Genomic DNA, 23,794 nt, shown 5'->3' with positions numbered 1-23,794 from the left:
ATAGCCCTTTTTGAAACCTAAACAGGATATAGGAAGCTTTTTGTGGGTGACCACAAATATATTCTTTAAACTATATTTTGTATAGGTAATTGTGCTTTATTCCTACCAAAAAATCTATGGGTGTAGTGTTAAGGAGAGGGATACGGGGGTTAAGATATCTTGTTTATGCCAAGAGTTTCTCATATTTTGTTTTAGTTTTTGAGACATTTTTGGAGGACCTCCTTTATTCTTTTATAGCAGAACATCCCCCATTTAAGACTGCAATCCAACTGGCTGCATCCTATTGTGGATTGGAAAGTAAGGTCTTCAACACTGAAATTGCACTCTAATTAACAGCTTACTATCCTCAAAACTCAACAAGCCAAACTTATTTACTGGATTCTTTCTGGATAATCTGAGTTTTGTCATATCTGTAAACAAAAGGGTCCCTTCAAGTTTCATTCTGTACTGCATTTTATCAATACCTTCAGTAAGGTACCTGTTTTTGAATAATGCCTTGAGCTGGTAACTTAAATATGCACTTGAGCATAATAAATTTCATTAAACAGCAGTGGAGGCATGATGGGTGCATTGAGCGCCTGCAAGGGTTTTTCAATCTTCAGAGGCTTCCAATGTAATAACATTGACAATAACAAAGCTGGCTTGCCAGGGACTTATTGGAGCCGAGCTCAAGACACTTTTTAACAAGAGTATGGTAAGTGTATGAAAAACACAGGCAAATTTAATGTCATGAAAAGTTCTGCACCCATTGGATTTCTCATCCATTTTGTTGGCAAATGGGGCCTGGAAACTCCTATTGAATACATCAGCTTGAGCAAGCCCAAGGTTCGGTAATTATGCTGCACCTATGGTAGATTGCTGTGCTATTAAATGGTAGAATAAAAGTTCCACTGTTTCTCTCATAGACATACTTTAGTCTAACATTGTTTTAGAGGAAAGAATCAAGCTATCTTTACTATTTCAAACAGAATAAGAAAGTCTTCTCTTAGCTTTTTGGGATGATGTTTAAAAACAACTTGAAGTGAAAGTTATCTTGTATCACTCAGCATTTCATGCTGCTTGCATTTTTTTCCTACATGGAAAAAAGTTGATCTCATGTGGAGACCAATGCCAAGTTTCTATTCTATTGTGTTTCCACTTCTCCCTAAATAACAGCATTAGGAACTGTTTCTGCGTTTTGGAAATGAATGGTTTCATAAAGGAAAATATGGATTTTCGGAGCATCAAACATGCACACCTCTGGCACACCTCCAAATTAGAAAGGCCCACGAGATCAGTTGAAATTGATGAGCATACTACCCTGTAGGGTGCTATATGTAATATTTTCATGCATCTCAATGCGCTAATTTTGATTGCTGTTTTGTTTTGCTTGTCAAATACACTATAAAAACTTCTTCAGCAGGGCACCAGCAGCGCATTTCTTGATTCACGTTGATTTCATCAAAGAGTCCCCCTTTTGAGGTACATTCCGATGAGCTATATTTTTGGCCTAGAGAGACAGACGAATTACAATTTTGTTGTACATGGTTAACTTTCATTTTGAAACGAAATTCTTCAGTCCAACATACAGCAAATGTGAAAGGTTAGGGCCCCATTCAACATTCCCTTTCTTCTAGAATTAGTCAAACAAACCTTTCGGTCGCGAACTTTTTTGAGTGCTGCATTCTTTGAATAAAACTTGTTCTTCGTCGACTTTAATCGATCAAGACTTTTGCTGCGTGAGGCAAGAGTCGAACGGGCACCAAATATCGAAGAGTGAATTTTTGTCTGCAAACCTCCTCGCAATAGCAAGGCCGGCATCGTGAATTTTCAGAAAACCTAACCTAAGGAAGAGCGGAAAATTTAATAAATCGCAACTCACAAGAAGACAGCTTGAATTAACACCTTGAGTTAGAAAAAAATACAAGTTTATGACTTACGCCGGAACACTTTCGAAAACCCACGTGAAACACTGCTATGCAATCCAAAACAAAGCTAGCCTGATAAACGTGATCCAGGTTACTGCAAGTTTTCCTGTTTTCATAACCCAGTGGAATTTCTCTCATTGAAATTAGAAATACAACCAAAAGAAAACTGCTTATAAATTAATTTCACTACTTACCAAGTTATTCTTGTACAGGTATCGAGCCGGAGTATTCTCACTGAACCCTGCACCACTTCAGCAATTTGTAGCGGCCTTCAGCCTGACGAAATTGTTCTGACGATGTCACAAATTGAAATTTACGGCTGAAATCTGATTGGCTTGTTTCGCGGGATGGTCGCTTTTGATTAGTTGAAAGAGATGTCTGATCACATGCTAGGACATCTAAGAAAATATATTGTTTCCGCATCTCTTTCACAGATCACAGAGAGGAAATAGATTATCGCCACGTGTACTAAATTGGCGGCCGGAGAGCGATCGTAGGCGTTTCAAATCACAGTCCCAGAGCTCATTACAAGTACGGGGTACAGGACATAGGGGAAAATGATTTTTTTAACTCGAATGCCTTTACAGATCAAGGCAAAATATGTTCCTTGGGTACACACCCTCAGCAGATGGCCTCCTCTATCCTTATTCCACAATTTTTTCGTACACAAGTTTTAATCGAAGGCTTTTTATAATTTGTTTAGTGTGTTTATCGAAGCAGTTTGTTTATCGTAGGAATATATGTCTAAACGAAATGTGTGTAAATATTTTGGAAATGAAACTAAATTTTGTACACAAAAAACTCCAATCGCCTCTCCCTATCTTTACGAAAGGCCGCCTCCTTACCCTTTTGCTTGAGGGTCAGCGGCACCCTTCAGACTTATTATTTACATTAAAGACTGATAAGACAACAAAAGATCAATACGGTTTATCAATCCGATCAGACGATCGTCGAATAACCATACGGTTTTGTTTATCTGTCACTTGTAAACAGTGGTTAACCAAATATTTACGTCAACAGTCCAAGATGGTTATGCAACTTTGATAATTCAACAGGGTTTTCTTTTCAAATTGTCTTTCATTCAGGTAGCTTCTCCTCAAATCTGATGATCTAAAGAGGGTTATGGTTCTTCTGGCTATGTATGGTCAGTCATCGATTAGAGTGGTTATAGCTGCCCCCTTCTTATTGGCAGAAGCCGAGACATGAAAACAAGGATGTCTTCAAAAATGCTCTGATCTAAAATCGAACTTTTATCTTCTAAATACTTCGTAAAAGCAGGGGCGTGGTGGGAATTTTTATGGGCCGGGAAAATCATGTTTTGAGGGGCACACCATTTTGATGGAATCACTTATTATTGCTCATACAAACAGGCCCTCATAAAATGTTGGAAATGAGTGTCGCGGAGGCAGCATGGGGCCTCTGTTCACTTGTTTTTGCTCACAGATCTGATGTTACAAATGATAAAAGCTCAAGAGGAAGAAAAATCCAAGGGGTGCGATTTGTCCTACATGAAAGTTTCAAGGGGCCTACCGTGAAATTTTCCGAGTCCCTGAGGGCCACCGCGCCCCTGGTTAAAGTGCAATTTCTGGGGTTTCTTGATTAATGTTTATGATGGCATGCTACAGTGACGGAGACACTGCCTATACATAAACAGCAGTGGCTGTTCCAGCAGAATTCCATTTACTCGTAAAGACACACCATATGAAGGGGACCACACCAAACTATGGCAATGAAATGCTTTAAAATTACTGCCAGTGTACTGAATATTTAATAGAGACTCTACTTGTCTTTCCTAATAGAAATTAAGAAGATTGGGTTCGGTTGAGATTGGGTTGACTAAAAATTTAAAAGAAGTACCGAATTCAGAGTCATAGACATATCTACGGTATGAGCATTCAGATATGTGAAATAAAATGAAAAACATAGTTAGGAGTGCCTCGATACAATCACTTGTGCATATAGCTACTTGGTCTAAAATAACTTGCCACAGGTTGTAATGTCAGGACTTTAAAACGAAAAATTCTCAGTTTTAAATATATTTCGCCATAAAATCGATTTACCCCTCTGAAGAATGATAACTTGCAAATATTTGTGACAAGTCCTTTACGAGACCGTACTTCACAATCTTAAACTGTTAATATAACGATAAAACTTAAGATACAATGAGCTAGGAAATATAAAAAAATCGATCACTGTCGAATACTAAACCTCGTGGTATAAAAAAATTACTCATTACTCGTGGACGCTATTTGTAAAAGTAATAACGAATACATTTTGAAAAGAAGATTAACACTCTAGATAAACATGGTGTGCCTCTAAAAGGAACAAAACTTGACGTTGTTATTATGGATAGGTGGAAAATAACCTTATGGAAGATGTCTTAGGACAGCAAGGAAATCAACGAGTTCATTTCTAAATACTGCTAAAGCTACTGTCAACCATCATATGGTTAAACACCCGACCAACGATCAGTCAGTATCTATTAGCTTCCTGGGCTGGCAGAACCTCATTATTGATTATCAGCTTTCTATATACCAACGTTTTCTAATCACACCGAGTCTTTCAAAATCATTGTAAAGAAGTAACACACTAATTACATAAAATATATAACCATACAAATATTACAATAATTTGAGCGCAAAGACAATTGTCGAACAGTTCTCTTGTCATTCTCCCACGAGCCATTATGAACTACTCTAATTTCAGGTAAACATGGCGTTGATTTAATAGCCAGAAAGGGGATAAATTCGATCGAGTTAATCGCTGAAAACAGAATAAGCAAGAACAAGTTAAAAAAAGTCTAATTGAAGTGTGTTACTAAGTTGTGGGATTAATTCGAAGAAAGTAACGTTACTTTGTAGAAATAAACAATAATTGGATTTCATCTTGGCGAAAATCCTTCAGTTATTGACTTTATGTCTTCAAACAACATAAAACAGCTTCTATGTTAGATTAAAATGTAAAAGATAAGATGCTGAATTTTATCAATGTGCGCTATCCTGTTTAAATTATTTGGTTTATAATGACAAAAAGTAACTATGTTGTACTTAGCATCAACATGTAACACATTTGGCTTTTTAAAAAAAATGTGTTTATAGATTTAAGCAACTCTGTGTTTATCATTTTTCGCGAGAAATTATATAGACGACACAGTGGCAAGGAATAACAATAAGACGGTTTTTTCGCATTTTAAGCATAAAAACATTTGCAACTACGGTATGTAAATTAAAATAAAAAATAACAAACCTTTATTTACTAGTTATATTTCACCTGTCAGAATAGGATGAACTTTGCTCGGAGCTTCTCGAGCCTGAAAAATAATCAAGTGAGGAACTTTGAAACGTTTCTATTGACAAATGACCTTAAAGTTTGCAATGTATTGGTTGCAGTCTAAAATCTAAGACCCTTCTTATTAGTGAGTCCCCTGTGTGGAGATAGAAATATCTAGTTGAGACAGACATGGGCTCAGAAAGGTTGTTATATTTGTTGTGGAATCTCGATCCACATGATTACGATTCTCTAGATCTTAATGAGTTTATTCGATGTAAAGTTGTTTCTGTTGAAACATGTTTCACAAGACTGTAGCATCATAGCAGCTGATTCTATAAGAACTTTCTTGAAGAAACAATTTCTGAAAGAAATTGTTTGATCAGCCAGTTATTGTAACCAAAGCCAGAAAGGTAAAAAGTTATCCTATGAACATGAACTGATGGTGCTTTGAGTGTTTTGTTGGTCTAGCTTTTTTGAATGATTTGATCATATTTTCTAAAACATAAGATTTCGTGTATAAATTGACATTAAGCAAGGCAACAAAAGGGATCGCCTTGTGAAAATCAATGATACACGAATCAATCAATTTTCCAGCCAAGTGGCAATGCATTAGCATTTCATGTATGTGGCAATGTGAAAATATAACTCTACCACGTCAACAATGAAAAAAGAAAAGGGTAGTAGCAATTTTTTGCGAAATTTTAACATTTCGCTTTAACTGTGGCGAGAATTGTGAAATAAGTATAAAGACAACGTACCCGTCGATGTTGAATCAACTTCGTTCTAAAAAAGAGACACATAATTAGAGATTGGACTAAGGGCCAGATTATAATTCGGGAGAATATGAAGTTTCAATTACTTCCAAAGGCTTTAAACATGAGATAAGGTCGACCAACATTTAATGGCTAACCGACAATCTCAAATTATTAGACTTGCAGATATTTGCAAGCTTTCAAAAACCAGCCAGAGATTTTGATTGCTCAAATCAAAATTCATTCTTAAATTGGCTGAGAAATTAATTGTCTTGGAGATGGACCAAGACCTACAACTTACGTTCGTGTTTTATGCGTGCTGGGTCCGTGATGAAAAAATTTAAATGGTTTTAGATCGGTTGTAATTGTCAAGAAAAAAATCTACTATGAATCTACTACGAATAGAAGTGGAGAAAATAACAATCCCCTCACATTATTACATAAGTTTTCTCATTTTCAGTTCAATAAAATGCAGCTGAAACCTTAGACATTTCACGGCAACTTGAAAAGCAGTCCTTCCTTTAAGAGGAATCAACACTGTCACCGCCCGTCAATCTAAATAAAACCCTGGAATCAAAATCAGTTGCGCCATCCCTAAGCAAAATTCTAACGGAAGAAATCACGTTTATGATCAGTTTAATAGAAAACTTTGGCTATTACTTCAGAAAAAGCTCTTAATTTCTAGGACTCGTGCAATTAATCCACGATAAGGCATAGGTCACTAACAGCAACGCACTAATTAAAAAACTTTTAACAAGCAGCAAATTATAAGGCGTGAGTCTTTAGGTTGGTAATTAATGACAAATACTCATGGAGCTTGAAGCTATGATTCCCGGCAAAAGCTTTGGAATTCTAACGTCATTTTTCAAGGGAATATTCAGCCATCTCTACCTCCTTGGAACTATGTAGACTTAACATAAAACGCTGCAAGGATTTTGAAGTTCGTTTTCCGTGTGACTTTAATGAAATTCGCCTAAACTTGAGCAGTGGTAGTAATATTTCGAAAAAGAAATGAAAAAAGTAAAGACTCAAGTTGATGGTTGTTTCATGTTATTTTGGCAGGCGTTGCAACTGAACTAAAGAAATCAGGTGCCAGAAGACAGCTGGGTACGAACATGCAGAAGTACAATCCCTGCCAAATGTCTTGGAACACTGACGTCAGTTTCCAAGGTCAAAATCAATCATTCCCCTCTCCCCCACGGAAAAATGTTGGTTTACTATGGAACGGGTTAGGATTTTAGAAAGCACTTTTTTGCGCTTCTTTTATGATAGTTTTCTATATATCATTGTTTCGGTGGGAAGGGGGTGCAGAAATAGGAGTATCAGGGAAAAGAATTCAAAATTATAAAAACACAACACAAATCGCTTGGTGTTCCATTACTTTTGGCAATGGTTGTAACTGTCTAAGGAAGTCGGAGAGGCACTAAGATTTCAATGGCACTGTGCCACTTGGAATTTCGATGACCATTTGAATTCCCATTGGTTGGACTATAGAATAGACTATTGTCACGCTTTCTAATCGGCAACGTAGGGCATATTCTCAGTGCGCCGCAGTGCCTATTGTTAATCCCGAAAGGTTGACTGAGGGGACACAATGCCTCTGCGCATTAATATTAGCATCGGTGTTATGGATTATGTGTAAAAGGAGGTAATTATGTTGCTGTTATTTCGCATGCTTTAAAAACATCAGACAAACAAAATTGACTGAAGTGTGTAAGGGTAAAGTAGTAGGAAACGACGTTAGTAGCTAAAATTAGTAGAAGTACCCGGAATCTTGTTTCGTAACCTTGTTGCTTTCGACTCAGCTCTAACGCCACTCTCAGCTGTCTCTGTTCCTCCCCTGTCGTCTTCGGTCTCAGTGTCGTTATAATCTGTAACACGTAAACGAGGCTTTCAACTAAACGAAGTCCGTGTGGTTTCGAATAAAATTTAAAGCCTCGTGATTTATGTAATTGGTAGGAAAACCAGCCTGAGTTTTTGATTGAAAGTGATCCCCATACCATGAAACGAGTAATGGTGGCTAATTATAAAAGAAAACACAAATCTGTCACATCGTCTAAGACAGGACTCACGTTGCTCTTAAACGTCACATACCTTACTAAAACTCTCAGGATTCTCCATTCCTTCAGCAGAGAGTGATCTTTGCCGCAAAGGACTACAAGAAACAAAATCTTTTACAAGCAATTCAAAGCATCTAAAAAATTCAAATAACATTTACCAACATTACAACAGTTCTTATATAGTAAGAGAAACAATGAAGATTGACGAAGGCATGGTACATCATAGACAAAGAAAAGACTTATACGCCAGAAGGCTGCATTTGGGAGGGATACGCTGTTATAAATGTTATAAAATACCTGTCAAGCCAAAGGGAATAGGTATTTTCAAAACGGTTTCAACAGGAAACGTTCATGGGGCGTACAAAGCTCAAAAGAAGGGGTAGGTTAAGTAAATAAGTAAGTGAGTAAGTAAGTGAGTAAGTAAGTAAGTAAGTAAGTAAGTAAGTAAGTAAGTAAGTAAGTAAGTAAGTAAGTAAGTAAGTAAGTAAGTAAGTAAGTAAGTAAGTAAGTAAGTCAAGAATAGGACCGAGTCGTAGGAAGGCTTTTGGGCTAAATCAAACGTGGATTCTCAACTGGAACATTAACATACATTTCTCTGCAAACAAATAAATTTTTGCACTGTTAACAAAAACAAAATTCAATGAATACTGCAAAAAGTTTTAGAAATCTGTCTCAACTATGTCTTACCCATCTTTATCGTAATCCGTTGCATCCGTCTGTTGATACGCGACGCTGTATGGCCTAGCGGCACCAGTCTGGCCTGCTCCTCTATTCACAGCAGGAGCTGGTGGTTGTTGCTGTGGTTTTCTCGCCCGTGGGCCTTGTGAAAACGATCGATATGCTCTACCAATGGGGCTGTTCTGTGCTTGCTCTTTTACCTAGGAGATACATAATCTCAAATTTCAATGAAATGCGATTTTTGGTGCATAGAACAGGACGGTTCTAAGTTGCTACTCCAAGTTTCACGCTTAAGGCGATCATTAGGCAACTGTTCCTGCAAGTGTTAGTGAAATGCGATAGATAGCGGATTTCGTCGTTAAATCCTCTTTGCAAGTCTGAGAGGGCTCGAAGTAAAACAGATACACAGAAGATAGTCACTGACGTCACTGAGGTAAAAGATTAGCTACAAAGTTTATAGTTTCTTAATATCTTTAGTTGATATGTATGAATTCATCAACAAACAGCCATTGAGAGATAATGCTTTAGCAAAGATATCGTACGATTATCGTCAATATAAACAAACTTCGTTAGGAGCCTGGCTTAGAAAATTACCAACAAACCCTTACAATTACACTGAAATTATAATTACAACTACACTGACAAGCACAAAAGGTATTCTGCTTTGGAAGAGTCACAGTCTAACATTACTTGATATTTTACTAGAAAATTCGCAAAAATATTTTTTCAACAAAATATGTATCACCTCTGGCAAGTCTTTTAAGATCATTTTGCCATCTCCAGGACCCATATGAGTCACATGAGTGAAATTCGATGGTAATGAAATCAGTTTTTCTTTCATATCAGCTTCTTCGGTTCTGAAACTCTCTCGCTTGTTCCAAGCTCCTTTCTTTTTCTTCATTTTCAAAAACCGTGATACTGCTCGCTTTCCTTTGCTTGAATAGATCGACAGTTCTTGGGCTGAAGAGAAGGAAACATGTTGCAACGAAAATTAACAAGCGGTATGATTTAACAAGGGTACGCAACTAGATTTAACTCTGATTTCGTGATTTTCACAAGCTGATGTGTGTAAAAAATTGATAAATTAGGGCTAAGAAACCCCTAGCTGTAAAATCATGCTTCAAGCTATTTTTGTAACAGATCGAATTCAAAATCTTAATGGGATACCGTTTTAGGCTTCAATGCATCTAGATGTTACTTCAAAAATTTAACAAGCATTCGTTGTCGAATAACCCTTACTAAATTTGTGAACATACCGATTCAGAATAGCGGAAATATTTTGCTTGAACATTGCACCTAAACGTTGCTCAGTAAAATAACATACTGAGATACTTAAAAACTGCATGAAGGATTTAAAAAGGATTTTACAACTTACATTCTGATTCGATGTTTCTTAAGTAGAGAATCGAGAGTTGGTCAAAACCAGAACAGATGTTTAGGGATCCACTTCGGCAAAGTGGCTGACACTGCAAAACAAATAAAGACAGTTACTGGACATGATATAAAGCAAGTAGATACCAGAAGGCGGGGATAGGGAACTGTCCTATCAATGCAAAGAGCTTAGAGAATTGGTAATCAACCATGTGGTATTGGAGAAAAGGAAGAACACAGACATAGAAGAAGGATAGGAATACAAAGATAGAGAAGCACTAGAGAGAGAGAGCACTCCACAAAGTTTTCATGAATGACGCAGTATTGGCAAAGGCGAATAGGCAAAAAAAAAGGTCAATTACATGGCCGCATAGTGTTTGTCCCTACAAATTCACAATTTGTGACTGTCCAGAAAAAATGTGAAAACATTTCTTTGAATAAAAAAGTGCTGAAGAAGCACTTATTATTTGAATAAAAACAGAGACTGATTTTTGCTTTGAGGATTTTCACGATGCCACATAAGGACTGCAAAGACGGTTGTCCGAAAAGCGAATAATAACTAGTGTCTCCCAGAAAGATTACATTACAAGGGCAAGAATGGTATGACGTGAGAAAGATAACAAAATAATAGCTTTGAAATATACCCTTCTTATTGATAATGTCTGCAACCACTCTGCTGTGGACGCATTGAAAATGTCAATCCCCCTTTCACTGTACACGACAACATGAGGCGCAGAGAAGGCTAAAACGAAATAAGATATATAGGTGATAAAGAAATGGACGGCAATAATAAAATGAATGGCAAGAAACTACATAGATGATCTTCAGTCAATAAACGAAAAAGTAAAATTTACCTAAATGTGTTATTGGTGTTGGCCATGCAATTTCCGTTTGCCTTGATCGGAAACCTTTTTCGTTTACATAAAAGGCGAGTTCTAAAATTAAAACGAAAACCACAAAAATGAAAATGAAAACAACTCAATGTCAAGGCAACTGCTATAAATTGATAATAACACTAGTTACAAAATGATACTGATGGACTAGGAGAAATCCTTAACTATTTATAATCATTTTCAGAATGTTGCTAGTATTTCTGTTACCATCTGAATAATTTAATGGTAATTGTAAATCCATACAATACATTCAAAAACAAGATTAGATGTTACATTGTCCTACAGTCTCTGGCCACTATTGGCAGACACTTGCCGTTTAGACCCTACTGCTAGGATCTCACTATAGCAAGAACGAAAATAGATGCAAATCGGGTTAGGGGTCAGAAAGCCCTAGGTACCTGGAAACAAACAAAAGAGCTACAGTGCCCAATGTTTACATCAGATAAAATATCGCATCAGCCCATTTTAAGTTTAGCTTTCAGGACAATATCCTTTATATGCATGACCATAATTTCGTAGAAGAAACGGCCATGACTTCTAGGCCCAACAAATGGCAAAGGATTTTCTAGTCTTACCCGCAAAACAGAGCAGGAATTCGTTTTGTTTTACTTCAACTGCCAACAGGGCATCGGAATTCATCGTCGTGATGAAACTCAGGGTCTGGTCCTCAGGATTGATCAGTTCTACAAAGTAATTCAAAATTACTAGCCCCAGTTCTCTACTGTAATGTAACATAATCGAAAGACCATGCAAAGTATTCAAATTATAGGGTGGCACCATTTAAAAATTTGCATTGATAATTGGCAATCTCTACTTCGCTCACTCTGCTACACCACACCAGGTTCACATTTTCATTTAGGGTAAACAACGGAATGAAGCCTGGCAAAGACCTAATAGCTACCATGGTGAAAACTGGAATGCTGACACAAGACAACTTTCAAAGGTAACATCACCAGAGTGAATGTTATTCAATAGGAAACATCTCTTCGGACTTTGAGCTTTCCGTACATTATCAAACTCTTACAAATTACAGCACCACTTTCTACGTGAAGTCATAACAGCTAACGAGAATGATTGCATAGGTCCAAATTTACTAAGCTTCAGAACAAAAGGCAAGGACCAACAGAATTTCAGACAGGTGACAAAATTCAATACAACAAAAGCATCGAGAGATGAATGAGTTAAAGACTTCTAAGGAAAGAGCCACCCCCTTGCAGAGAAAGCGCACGAGCATTGAAACCAATCAAAATTTTGCAGGCTCTTTAACTGCCAGGACGGGGGTCGCTCTACCATCTGAAGATTTGTTTTGTTCGCCACCCCCAGCGAGTACTAACTTTGAAGCTGCGCGTTGTTGTTGTGTATGTCGAGCATTGAAAACCCAGACGGGTAGCCTAGGAGAACTCTCCCATCCGAAACAGCAGCCCATTGCGCCGATACAGTTAGAGGGAAATCCTGTAAAGAGAAACAAAATGAAGTTCACAAACAAATTAGTACCTTTGATAAACAAGGTAAAATAGGCAAAGTCTTGTGGAGAAGTACTAAAAAGAAACATTACTGGGACCATAATTCACTTCAATTTACAATTCAATTCAACTGAAACTAACAAATACAAAGTGAAAATAACCAGTTACGATTGCGTTCTAATTTATAAAAAACAGAAAATTGAACAAATAAGCAAGTCGAGCATATTCCACAATCTCATAGACAAATTGAATGAATAAACATACCTTGAACTTCCTGCGTCTCTCCTTAGTTCTGTTCAGTTCATATAAAAAGACGTGCTTTTTCGTAGTCACGCACATGCAAGTGGCACTGCCTTGGCGGAAGCTGCCCGTCGCAAACTGAACGGCGCCTGAAATAAGACAGAAACCGTGTTACCATTGGATTACTATGACAGAATCAAACTAAGTGTAAGAAACCCTATTTCAAAACAAAAGCTAAAAAGGCCATCTCATATTAAGTTTCTTTAAGTTAAGACTCCAAGTCTTTATTAGAATAAGAATTTCCATATTCTCTTGCATGAACTATAGGTATTCCCCACACTCTCTTTCATCACCAGGCTTTCAAAAACAAGAGTAGCAGTTTCAAAGCTAGACTTTTCTTACTGACAACGAAGCCCCTTTGAAAAAAAGGCAACTACACAACAGCTTTTAAAATATCATTGCTGTTAAAATTCTATTTTCAAGTACACCTTACCTTTCGTTTCTGCTATTTTGATAGGCTCTAAATCATGATGCCCAGATACCAGGACTAACGGGTAGAGTCTCACATGTCTGCCTCTTCCTGTTGCAAACCAAAGTAAATACACATGAATAAATTTCAAAATACGGACATAAACACAATGCATGATATTAAAAAATTCGGAACGCACAACCAAGGTATTTTTGGTGTTTTCTGCTACAGAATTAAAGAAAGACCTACCCGAAATAACTACAACTAGCTGCTCGTCTGATATCACCTCGACTTGGAAAACCTTTCGTGCATCTCCGATTTTTGAAACAGCTTGAATGAAAATCAAATTGAATGATAGATAAAAGTCAGGCAAAAACATTTCGCTTAAATATATCTGGTGAATATAACAAAATCTAAACTACAATCGGTTCACATTTAACGATAATATCTGATGCAAAACAAACTGTAATGAATTTGTTAATATTCAGCAGAGTCCAGAAAAGTCGTTAACCTTCCTCCAGACAAAAACATCCCAGAAGGCAAAACTTCCTAACAAAAGAAAATCAAGTGGGCGTGGTTTGGGTGTGTCATATGAGCTTCTTTTGTTTTTCGTGTACCTTCCTCTAGTCAGTGGCCGTGCCACCGTAATGTTTTCCCGACTCTGAATTATTCAGGCTAATAATAATGTTAAGGGTAAATGTTAAGGTTGAATACAAAGGTTAGTGTTATCTTTGCAACACTGTTCGGATAATAGTCTGCAAATTCACGAGACATGAAAGAGGGAGACCGTAAAAAACTGGCAAATATATATCCAAGGGAGCAACAATTACATACTCACCATCCTGTTTCGCAGTTAGATCTAATGAAAAAAGACCCTCTTCCGTTCCAAAAACAATTTTTGCAGAATCTGAGAACCAAAAATTAGGTTAATAAACAACAATGCTTAGAGCGAAAATCTTCGCAAAGTTGAATAAAATCAAATTTCATGTTGGTTGTTATAACAGCATGGTAAGTTTGTTTTTCTATTTTTCTTTCTATGCTTAATTGGCTGAGATACACTTTGAAAGCTACACAAAGAGAAGCGGAAGTACAGGGGCCTTTTGAGGAAACATGAACGCACAAGGGGGGGGGGGGGAGGTAAGAAAAAAAGATTCATTGGACAATAAAATGACGTCAATAATATGAGACTTTGGGTTGAATTAAGAAGCAAGTAGTTGCAAGCTTACCAACAATGGCTGCGCATTGTGTCATTTTGACAACCGCATGGTCAGTTGCATCGCAGACTTCCCTGATGTGGTATTTATGCTGAGGTAAAACAGGAAAGTTAAATCTCCAGTTGAACACATGGAAAGGAAAGTAAATTCAAAACAGGAAAGTAAAGTCTGATAAAGAGTTACTGTGCTTCGAAAAAAGATATAAATTGGTTTTAAATGTTGGCCTTGCGCTGTCACGAACTTTTGATATCTGCTGCATTGAGACATGATTGGAAATAGAGATTTGTTCGAGTTGGCGGATATTCGAGATAGCGAAAAGCTTTCCTATATTTGGCTTTATAATAAAACAAAGGTGAATGCGCAATTGTTCGAGATAGCGGGTATTCGAGATAGCGACTGTCGACAGTATATTGATTACCTGTATAAAATTTCCAAAATCTTTCATAGAAATATTGTCAGTTTCATAATATACATAGCTTAGAGGCTTTTTTAAAAATGAACAACCATAATTTCATACCTTCGGTTCATCAACTTCAGTTTTGTCTAGAACTTTTTTCAGTTCATGCAACAAAGAAACCCATTTCCTTGCACTTTGCTCATTTTCTGCTAGCAACAGTTGACTACAAACCGTTTCTGGTTGATTCAACTCGGAGATGGTTATCTAAAAATCATAACAACATGAACTTATTTTGCTTCAAGACCGAAATTACTGAAAATTTGATGGGATCAAAACGTTTGCAATTTGTACAATAAACTTTTGACAGCAAACCAGAGAGTAAAATAAATCAATGAGGTTTAGAAACGGAAACCAACCAAGATTTCTAGCAAAAGATAGCTCAAAATTAGAATGTAGGCTAAAAATGTATTGACAATCACTTATTTGTACAACCACAGTCATGCTTTTATAATACAACATTGTGCTGCTCGATGTAACTGAAACACTTTCCACTGATTATTTATAGTTCATCAATCTTGCATCATAGTGTAAGCAATTTGGATTTTATCTTCGTATTCTCTTTCTTTTCCCCACATCATAAGAGCAATGACAGTATACGAAAACTTTCTAAAAATTTCTGGATTAATTACATAACAATTGTTCTGCAAATGAATAAAAACACAAAAAAGTTAGGGTGTTGGTAGCGATGGAATCATTCTAAGCTGGCGAAAATTGCCTCATTGCTAAAACTTAAGTTATACGACCAGGGGCCTTTTATCGAGGCCTTAATCTCGATTGACAAGATGGCTAATTTTATCATCAAAAACAGAACCAAACAAACCTTGAATATGCATGGTACATCACGCTCGTTAGCATGGATAACATCAGACTTTGCCACAGTACTGACCGAGAATTCCTCATCCCTGATAAATCAGATTATTATTAACACCTACATGAAAACAATCTATCTTTATAGGGTTATCATAAATTTAGAATTAGGAAAAACCCGTTCTTTTATCGAAGTATTTGCAATTGCGAATACAAAAAACGCTTTACATACAAACTGCTTTACATAAAAGCAGTCTCGTTTACTGTCAAGACAAAAATTATTTCCAAAGGGGCGCGCCAGTAAATGAAGAGGAAAAAAGCTGCCACGCAGCAAAAAAGCTGGGAAATGGGGCGCTGTAAGCCTTTAAAAGGGTTTTGAAATAAGATTCTGAAATTAAACACCCATGCACTTCTTCTGGGTATGGCATTGCTTTTACAATAGTTTAATCATATGCAGTGAGTTACACTTTTTCTAATTAAACCATTTACACTTGAAACAACTTGAACCGTGAATTCAGATAAAAAACAATAACAGATACGATATTATAAAACTCAATTTCAATTTTGCTTGGTGTTGTGAAATGTTAAAAGCAGTTAGAAAAAGTAATTGAAAAAGCAGCCATTTAATACCTCATGTCAACAACTTGTAGCATTGTATTCGAAATCTGGGAGACACCGCTGACGTCATAGAAAACGATTTTGAAATCACAGACTACTGCGAAGGCTTTCATCCAGCCTCGTTTTACTCCACCTGGCTTTGGCACCTGATATAATGGAAATAGTCTTTTAAACCACAGGTAAATGTAACTGAAGGTTTTCAAAACAATGTGTTTTAGATTAACTAAACGAGGAACTTTGTATATAAAGAAATGCATATGGAAAAAGTTAGCGCTTCAGAGCTGTCTGTTCAGATATATATTGCTAGGTTAAATTGAAAATCTAAATGCTGGAGAGCCACAATATAAAGAACATAAGATGAGAGAAAATTTCAGCTTGCAGGATTTTCAGCTTTCTAAACTCAACAAGATTTAAGAATGAATAATATCTTGATAATAGGGTGATCATCTTGTTATCAAACGAAGAAAGAACAAAATATTCAGACTGAACTTGCAACAAAAATTCGATGGAGCTCAATTCAAAAGCAAACAAAAACAAGCAGGCTATAACATCTAAAACAGAAACTCACCCTTACGAAACCTTCATATGCAGTGCCTGTTCCTTTCTTGGGATCGATGCCAAGAGGCCTATTTGATACTAAGCAAAAGAATCATACTCGAATTAAAATTTAAAACATTTCGAAATTAAAATCAAACCGTTACAAGTCAATTCTGTAATTAAGATTAAAGGCCGAAGTTCCTGTTTGTCAAAATGGAGCTACTTAACAACTCTAGTTTTAATAAGTTACTACGAAAACAACAACATAGAAAAAACGACGCAACATCAAAATTCTAAAATCAAACACACATGTTGACTGGCAAAAAGTGGAAATGGGGAAGTGGATATTCATAATGTTGCTGAAGACAAAACCCATCAATATGTCTCTAGATAGTTAATGATGATTAAAGTTTTGAAATTGAGGGTTGCACGTAATTCTGAGAGGCAGCAAGTCGCTAGCAAGTAAAAAATTACAAAGGAGATTTGGAATCCAACTTACAGAGATTTTGCGGCACAGGACACGTCTGAGGTGCTTCTATCGTGCATCCAACGTGACTTGAATACCCACAGGCTAAAAGATTTGAAAAATCTCAGAATCTATGAATCACAAAGTCATTCTACTGTAGCTGTGTTACGAAATAGTGCAGACAGAAGTTGATCAGGGGTTCTCTTGCTTTAATCTAGTTAATTCCAATTTCTATTTGGATTTTCAAGTCCTTTAGTAAAGAATATGGCTTCACGTATTGTTGTCTGCTATGCAAAATAAAACAGGTTGAATGTAAAAGATTCGCTAAATGAATCTATGTTTCCTGGAAATGACTCAAAACTGAAAATGGTAGCATCTTTCCTGCACTCCTAGATTCTTCTGTTAAAATCTAACTAGAAATTGCAATATTAAGAATTTACCATCGCAGATCATTCCTTGCCTCACGTGTCCAAACATAACAGACATGCAATGATGGCACTTGGTAGGAGATGGGTATGTCTTCGCAACAAATTTGTGAACTTTTCGCTACAAAAAAATGCAGACAGTCAGATGCTGATTCGTGCGTAATTGGCCTTGATTGGTAGCGGGCAATGAAAATGAAATCACGTTATGGACTGCAGTTAAAGCCATCAAAATCTGTTCAAAGCATTGAAAAAGAAAGTAAAGGATTGCTTTCTTAAAAGCCTGGAAGACATTCTACATGTAAGTTACTTTTAAGGAGGAATACCGCGCCAATACATATCAGCAGAAACAAAAAAAACTAACTGCTTTCCTTGGATAGCTCAAAAATTTCAACCTTCGCCTGTTACAAGGGTCAATAGCTTCACTGGCCTATCTTAAAACTTGGGCAGCCTTTTATGGACAATGGCGGTAAGAGAAAAAGCAATTTTTGACACCACACTCTGGGTGAAAAGGACACATAATCTTGAAGTAAAAATAAATGTGATGATGACTGGAACATTAGGGCAAAAGTTGTTCGTGTATAACTTGAGTATTCGTAAAATTTTCTAGGTCTTTGCGAAGTGACCCATGTCTTGGGAAACTGCGTTCAGCCTGTTGCTTTCTGGGTAGTGAACAAGCCTCAATTACAAATACATTTGAACGTTAACAAGTAAAAAAGTGAAGATTTACAGGAGCTCCAGCTGGGCTGACCGACGTCATAGCTCTCTCAGGCTGTGCTGCGGCGGGCGGTGAGGTGGCACTCTGTGAAACTGGCAAATTTTTGGAAACACTGGTGCTGCTTGTTCGGGATATGGATTCAAAGGAATCATCAGTCTCATTGTCCTAGGAGCAAAATCATTACATGATATTTCATACAAAAGGGAAAGAGCTCTATTACAAACAAAAATTATCCTAGGGCCTAATAAAATTGTTTGCCTGTTAAGAGCCCCTAAAAAACAAATAAAAATTATCCTGGGGCCTAATAAAATTGTTTGCCTGTTAAGAGCCCCTAAAAAAACAAACAAAAATTATCCTGGGGCCTAATAAAATTGTTTGCCTGTTAAGAGCCCCTAAAAAAACAAACAAAAATTATCCTGGGGCCTAATAAAATTGTTTGCCTGTTAAGAGCCCCTAAAAAAACAAACAAAAATTATCCTGGGGCCAAATAAAATTGTTTGCCTGTTAAGAGCCCTTAAAAAACAAACAAAAATTATCCTGGGGCCTAATAAAATTGTTTGCCTGTTAAGAGCCCCTAAAAAACAAACAAAAATTATCCTGGGGCCAAATAAAATTGTTTGCCTGTTAAGAGCCCCTAAAAAACAAACAAAAATTATCCTGGGGCCTAATAAAATTGTTTGCCTGTTAAGATCTCTAAGAGCCTCTGAAAGAACACAAACAAAAATGAATAGTCAAACCTGGAACGTAAGGTGTTTAGTTGGCAAAAGCAGGTCTAAAAACTGTTCTATGATTCTGAAAACATACTTTCCAAAATTTTCCGTATCTCAGAATTTGCATTGCTTTTCATAGACCTTCCCAGAGTTTCCTCATTTATGAACGAAAGAAGATTCAACTTCAGTTGTAATAAGTTATTGAGGAGAATCCTCAAGCGAAAATTCAAGTTGAGAGAAGCTCCTAAGGAACTTTGCCTAAGTTACTGACATTCAAAATACCTAGAAAAGTATGCGACGAAATTTAGAACCTTTGGACAATTTAGTTTTAAAAAAGGTAACCTCTCAAAAAAATATACACTTAGGGCCAATATATCGATTAGAATTAAGGAAAAGGCCCAAATATGTTGACAAGGAATAGATAACAAGGTAAATGTATTTTCTCACCACTGACAGATCAAAACTGGCATCACCAGAATTTTGAAAGAAGTTCAAGAAGGGCAGATTTCCTTGTGTTCCTGTTGGTAAAAGTTTTGACATGTTAAAGAGCCTTTGCTGACATTCATGCTTTGCGCGCCCGCAAAACGTTTCGAGAATGGCAATGGCGACGAATGTCTGCCTACCAATTGCTGTTCACGAAGAAATTGATAATTCGTTTAATGACAGGGAAGGAGACAGCAACCTTGAGGTAGGCAGACCTTTTTAGTAAATTATGCCTACTTTCTTACTTATCTGTAGCTGTTGCCTTATTTCTTACCGGCCCCCTCTTGATGTTGTTAGGTCCAGAAGAGAGAGCACCAAGAGCATGACCTAAGTTCATGAACTGTGACGAATATTTCTTTAGAAAACAATATCAAGCTCCGCTTATACCATTTTTGTATTTTTTTGGTCTTTTTTTAACAGCATTCAGAATAAGTTTATACAAAAGATTAAATTGCTCAGATTCTGAAGAAAAGAGGACATGCCAATGGGAGCTTCTTTTTGAATGCATTTATATTCGGAAAAAGGCATTATCGATATTTCAATATTTAAGTTCAAACAAATGTTGTGAGAAATTTAACATGTTATCAATTTGATGCAAGAAGAACGGATCGTAATCAAGCAGGTTTGGACAAAGGTATTTATATCTAAAGAAGTAATTTTGGGTTAGTTACTCCTTAGAATTTTACAACAAATATTCATAAAGACAAAAGCTGGAGACCCCTTATAAGATAAATAGATAATAAAATTTGTTGGCAATTACCAAGAAAAGTTCGTATCATATTGCTATCAGCAGTTAATCCTTTCATCTTTGAAAAAAATTGTTGGACCACCTACACAACATCTTCACGGTTTTTTATGTTGCCCTCCCCCCCTATGGCCATGCTGTTCTATACCACTCCCCCCCCATTGCCATGCTGTTTTTTTATATCATCCCCCAATTGCAATGCAGCTTTAAATCTTTATTGCATGCTTGTCTGTGACAATCGAACTAGGATTGAACGCACAAACCCTTTTTATTAAGGAATCCAAATTGAACGGAGGAGGGACAGAAAATACAACAACAACCTTGAAGTCTTAGAGAGGTGGTTCAACCTGAGGTTGTCAACTTTTGAACGTGAACATTGAAGCGCCCAAGTACTTCTAGCAAGAATTGTATGGGTTTCTTCTGTCAACGAGCAAATGACTTTATCTATTGTCTGCAGGTTTTAGCCAGAAAGCCTAATGTTTTGATACAGATAACACATTTTGTGACAGATGATAACCAAGAGGAAACATTGGCATAAACTGCATTAAGGCTAATCCATCGAAGACCCAAAGCTTAAGATACTAGGTTACGTGATTGTACTTGTAAACAAACCACTAAAAAAGTTAAAAGACTGCGACTGTACGCAGCTGATTTGTATTAAGAAAACAACGGGTTACGTCCCCCAGTATTCCTTGCAGCATAGTGTGTTTAGGTTTTAGAAATAAAGATTGTTGCAGAAGAATGTTTTCTCACGCAACCTTAAGAAATAAAACAATACTCAACAGAAATTGAAAGTCAAGGCTAAAATACTTCTTTCCAGGAGCATTAGAATGTCACTTAACACCTACCGTGCTACATAACAGCCTATAGAACACAGATATTATTTAAGTTTGCGCTCACAAAAATTTAAGCCAGAGAAATAATTTTTAAATGTGCGTTCAGTTTAACTTTGTGTGATTGTCTAACGAATAGATCTTCAGCTTTTTAATTAAATACAAGTGGAAAGCAGCTTCGGTGTTTATCTGCCAAATAAACACCTCCTCGGGAGTTCTGCAGATAAATATTGTAAGGCTCGCCCTCTACTTATGGACAGACTGATTTTCATCGAAAAAAAAATATGTAGATATTGACAACAGCTTACAGCACCTCGCCATTGTTACAAGCAGGGCATATATTTACTAGAACGAATTTTGGACGCTCATATATGCAGTCGGGAATAAAACGGCAGAGAAATTACCCTTCGGCGTGAAAGTACAAAATATCTTTAAGAGCTAACAAAAAATTAACTTACCCCTTGCTTTCAAACTTTCATTCTCAGATTTCAACTTTTCAACCTCTGCTTTTATGGATGAAAAATCTGACTCCGTTTCTGTGAGTTTTCTGTACGAGAAAGAAAACATCTTTGTTACAAAGTGGAATGATAATGCACTGACTCGCGCTGGAAGCAAAGCAGGTTCACCACTGGCTGGTCTCTGGGTATGGAGCTTAAGATATGAGTGACAATATGGTCACTTAATGAGATACGTGCTCGACATAATAGGATAGCGGTTGGGAATATTCATTAGTGGTTGTTCATGAATGAAGAATTGAGGCCGATAACAGTCTTAGCTTTGCTTAAAAAGGAGTTTCTTTTAAATACTCGCATGGAAATTGTTGCAAAGAGAGGTCAAAAAAATATGTACCATATCTAGGAAACACTTTAAGAAATTTTTAGTAGCTTAATTTTTATTCATTAAAAGGAACACAAAGAGCAAACATTTTTTTTTAGAAAAACGTTAAACAATGCCTTATTAACAAAACGTCCATTGTATAAGTTTCTTTCTTAAAAAATGATTACAAGATATGTCGTAATTGGTACTGGCTTGGAAATGGTGCATTTTTTTTCCAAAATCACAATTGATTTGGGCATTGCACACAGTAAATACAAGTTTCTGTCCTATTTGAAAAAGGGCTTATTAATATAGAATAAAGGTATAGGAGTTCGGTGACCCCGAAAGAAAATTACCACAAGAAAAGCTAAAAGACAAAAATTATGAAGGCGTTTAACACAAAGATTTAATCAAAATACAGACAGTTACCATTTAGAATGAAAGAGAGAAAAAATTTGCATTCGCATTTTGGTACGAAACCTTGCCTCTTCGAGTATCTTAGATTTCATAACCTCTAACACGGCAGAAAAAATTAAAATTTATAAGAGGAAAGAGATAACGGACCTTTCCGCTTCTAAGCGAGCCATTTTGACTTTATTCAGCTCCTCACTCAGGTGGTTCTTTGCTTGTACTTCCATTTTTAAGTTTGCTTGTAAAGATAGCAGCTCCTGCTTGTCCATTCTCTGCGATCGCCTAGTTTGCCAGTTTTTGGCCTAAAATACAAAGTCAAATAAGAGAGCGCCCTAAAATATTTAACTTGACAGCTGTAGCACAAAGATACATTTAGTCACGTAGTCCCACTACGGTTGGCATTGAAAAAATTAAAAAAACAGGGATGGACAGTATCTTCGATAAAAGAAAGTCATAATAAAAACATCAGAAAACTGCCATAGCCACAACATAGCAATAAATGGCGACTCACAGCTGCAGGGCCACTTGCTAATCCCGAAACCTTTAAATGTTCAAGTTCCTCTGACATCTTTGATGCAAGAGCCTGCAAGTAGCCTCGAGCATCCTTCTCGTCGCTCACCCTGCGAGAAAAGACACCTTATAACAACCATCGACAACAACAATTGGGGACAAAAATGAATTCAGCGCGGCCAAAGATAGGGGAACATCTTTGTAATGAGCTGAAACAGCTCCCATATTTTTAAACAGTGGTTATTTTATTGAAAGTGCTTGCTGGCATAAAATCAGACTGGAGAATCTTCACCCGCACATTATTTCATGCAGGTTTTCACATTATCAAATACACTCACAAAATTCCATATATATATTTAAATACAGGCTAGCTGATACACTGTGCTTTATCTCTTTACTTATATTTAAGCTGTGTTACTGGCATTTGAAATATGGTATTCATAACATAGTACTTACAATCTGCCCCTTAAACAAAACAGCAGAGTCGAAAATTCAAATTAATGTATTCTAACGTAGTTAATCGTTAGTATATTAATTTTTGACAACATCAGTAGGGCTCCAAGCAACGGACAAATAGCTTATCGAAAAATTGTTTTTCTGTAAATAAATTTTTGTTTAGAACATCTGTATATAGGGCACCTTTTTCCAACGAGAACATTCCTACGACGAGCTACTTCCTAAAATGGGTATTTACCAAGGGATGTTTGCTAAAGTAAGGCCCTTAAAATAGAAGCTTTACAAATTTTGTATAACATCAAATGGGCAGAAGCTAACTTCAAACCAATATTACCATTGAATTATTTCAGCAATTTGCTCTTCCCAGTGAGTGACTGCTTCTCTCTTTTCAGCGAAATCTCTCAGCTCCTCTTCAAGCTGTTTGACCCTGGCATTTCCTTTGTCCGAGTTTAACATTAGCTACAAACCAAAGCACTGACAGCTCTCTT

At 36.7% G+C, this 23,794-nt stretch overlaps 2 protein-coding genes across 6 annotated transcripts in view; both read right to left on the bottom strand.

The window, feature by feature from the left end:
- LOC135681610 (carbamoyl-phosphate synthase [ammonia], mitochondrial) overlaps nt 1-2,248 on the bottom strand; it is a 30,537-nt gene extending 28,289 nt beyond the window's left edge. The window contains exons 1-2 of one of the 2 annotated variants that reach the window (XM_065196160.2): nt 2,102-2,248; nt 1,633-1,823 (exon numbers count right to left, since the gene is read on the bottom strand). In XM_065196160.2, coding sequence (XP_065052232.2) covers nt 1,633-1,800 — 168 coding nt within the window. In that variant the 5' untranslated portion in view covers nt 1,801-1,823; nt 2,102-2,248. Of the gene's footprint in view, nt 1-1,632; nt 1,824-1,919; nt 2,072-2,101 lie in introns of those variants that run through there. The other variant, XM_065196161.2, reaches the window with a different exon arrangement.
- Nucleotides 2,249-4,529: 2,281 nt separating this feature from the next.
- Nucleotides 4,530-23,794, bottom strand: part of LOC135681609 (serine/threonine-protein kinase MRCK alpha) — a 40,594-nt gene continuing 21,329 nt past the window's right edge. The window contains exons 26-54 of one of the 4 annotated variants that reach the window (XM_065196156.2): nt 23,641-23,765; nt 22,852-22,960; nt 22,494-22,642; nt 21,572-21,660; nt 19,500-19,570; nt 18,355-18,507; nt 17,643-17,748; nt 17,236-17,307; nt 16,768-16,835; nt 16,212-16,345; nt 15,595-15,676; nt 14,835-14,978; nt 14,330-14,408; nt 13,942-14,010; nt 13,353-13,433; nt 13,128-13,214; nt 12,659-12,783; nt 12,266-12,383; nt 11,507-11,614; nt 10,893-10,973; nt 10,683-10,780; nt 10,043-10,133; nt 9,413-9,627; nt 8,677-8,867; nt 8,024-8,084; nt 7,696-7,800; nt 5,936-5,960; nt 5,178-5,217; nt 4,530-4,670 (exon numbers count right to left, since the gene is read on the bottom strand). In XM_065196156.2, the coding sequence (XP_065052228.2) occupies nt 4,664-4,670; nt 5,178-5,217; nt 5,936-5,960; nt 7,696-7,800; nt 8,024-8,084; nt 8,677-8,867; nt 9,413-9,627; nt 10,043-10,133; nt 10,683-10,780; nt 10,893-10,973; nt 11,507-11,614; nt 12,266-12,383; nt 12,659-12,783; nt 13,128-13,214; nt 13,353-13,433; nt 13,942-14,010; nt 14,330-14,408; nt 14,835-14,978; nt 15,595-15,676; nt 16,212-16,345; nt 16,768-16,835; nt 17,236-17,307; nt 17,643-17,748; nt 18,355-18,507; nt 19,500-19,570; nt 21,572-21,660; nt 22,494-22,642; nt 22,852-22,960; nt 23,641-23,765 (2,883 nt within the window). In that variant the 3' untranslated portion in view covers nt 4,530-4,663. Of the gene's footprint in view, nt 4,671-5,153; nt 5,218-5,935; nt 5,961-7,695; nt 7,801-8,023; nt 8,085-8,676; nt 8,868-9,412; nt 9,628-10,042; nt 10,134-10,682; nt 10,781-10,892; nt 10,974-11,506; nt 11,615-12,265; nt 12,384-12,658; nt 12,784-13,127; nt 13,215-13,352; nt 13,434-13,941; nt 14,011-14,329; nt 14,409-14,834; nt 14,979-15,594; nt 15,677-16,211; nt 16,346-16,767; nt 16,836-17,235; nt 17,308-17,642; nt 17,749-18,354; nt 18,508-19,499; nt 19,571-21,571; nt 21,661-22,493; nt 22,643-22,851; nt 22,961-23,640; nt 23,766-23,794 lie in introns of all 4 variants that reach the window. The other 3 variants (XM_065196157.2, XM_065196158.2, XM_065196159.2) reach the window with 3 other exon arrangements.

The sequence above is a fragment of the Rhopilema esculentum genome, chromosome 12, assembly GCF_057945365.1.
Source record: "Rhopilema esculentum isolate cy_ngs chromosome 12, ASM5794536v1, whole genome shotgun sequence".
Classification (NCBI taxonomy): domain Eukaryota; kingdom Metazoa; phylum Cnidaria; class Scyphozoa; order Rhizostomeae; family Rhizostomatidae; genus Rhopilema; species Rhopilema esculentum.
Note: the sequence above shows the minus strand (reverse complement) of the source record. Positions and strands in the feature narration are given on the sequence as shown.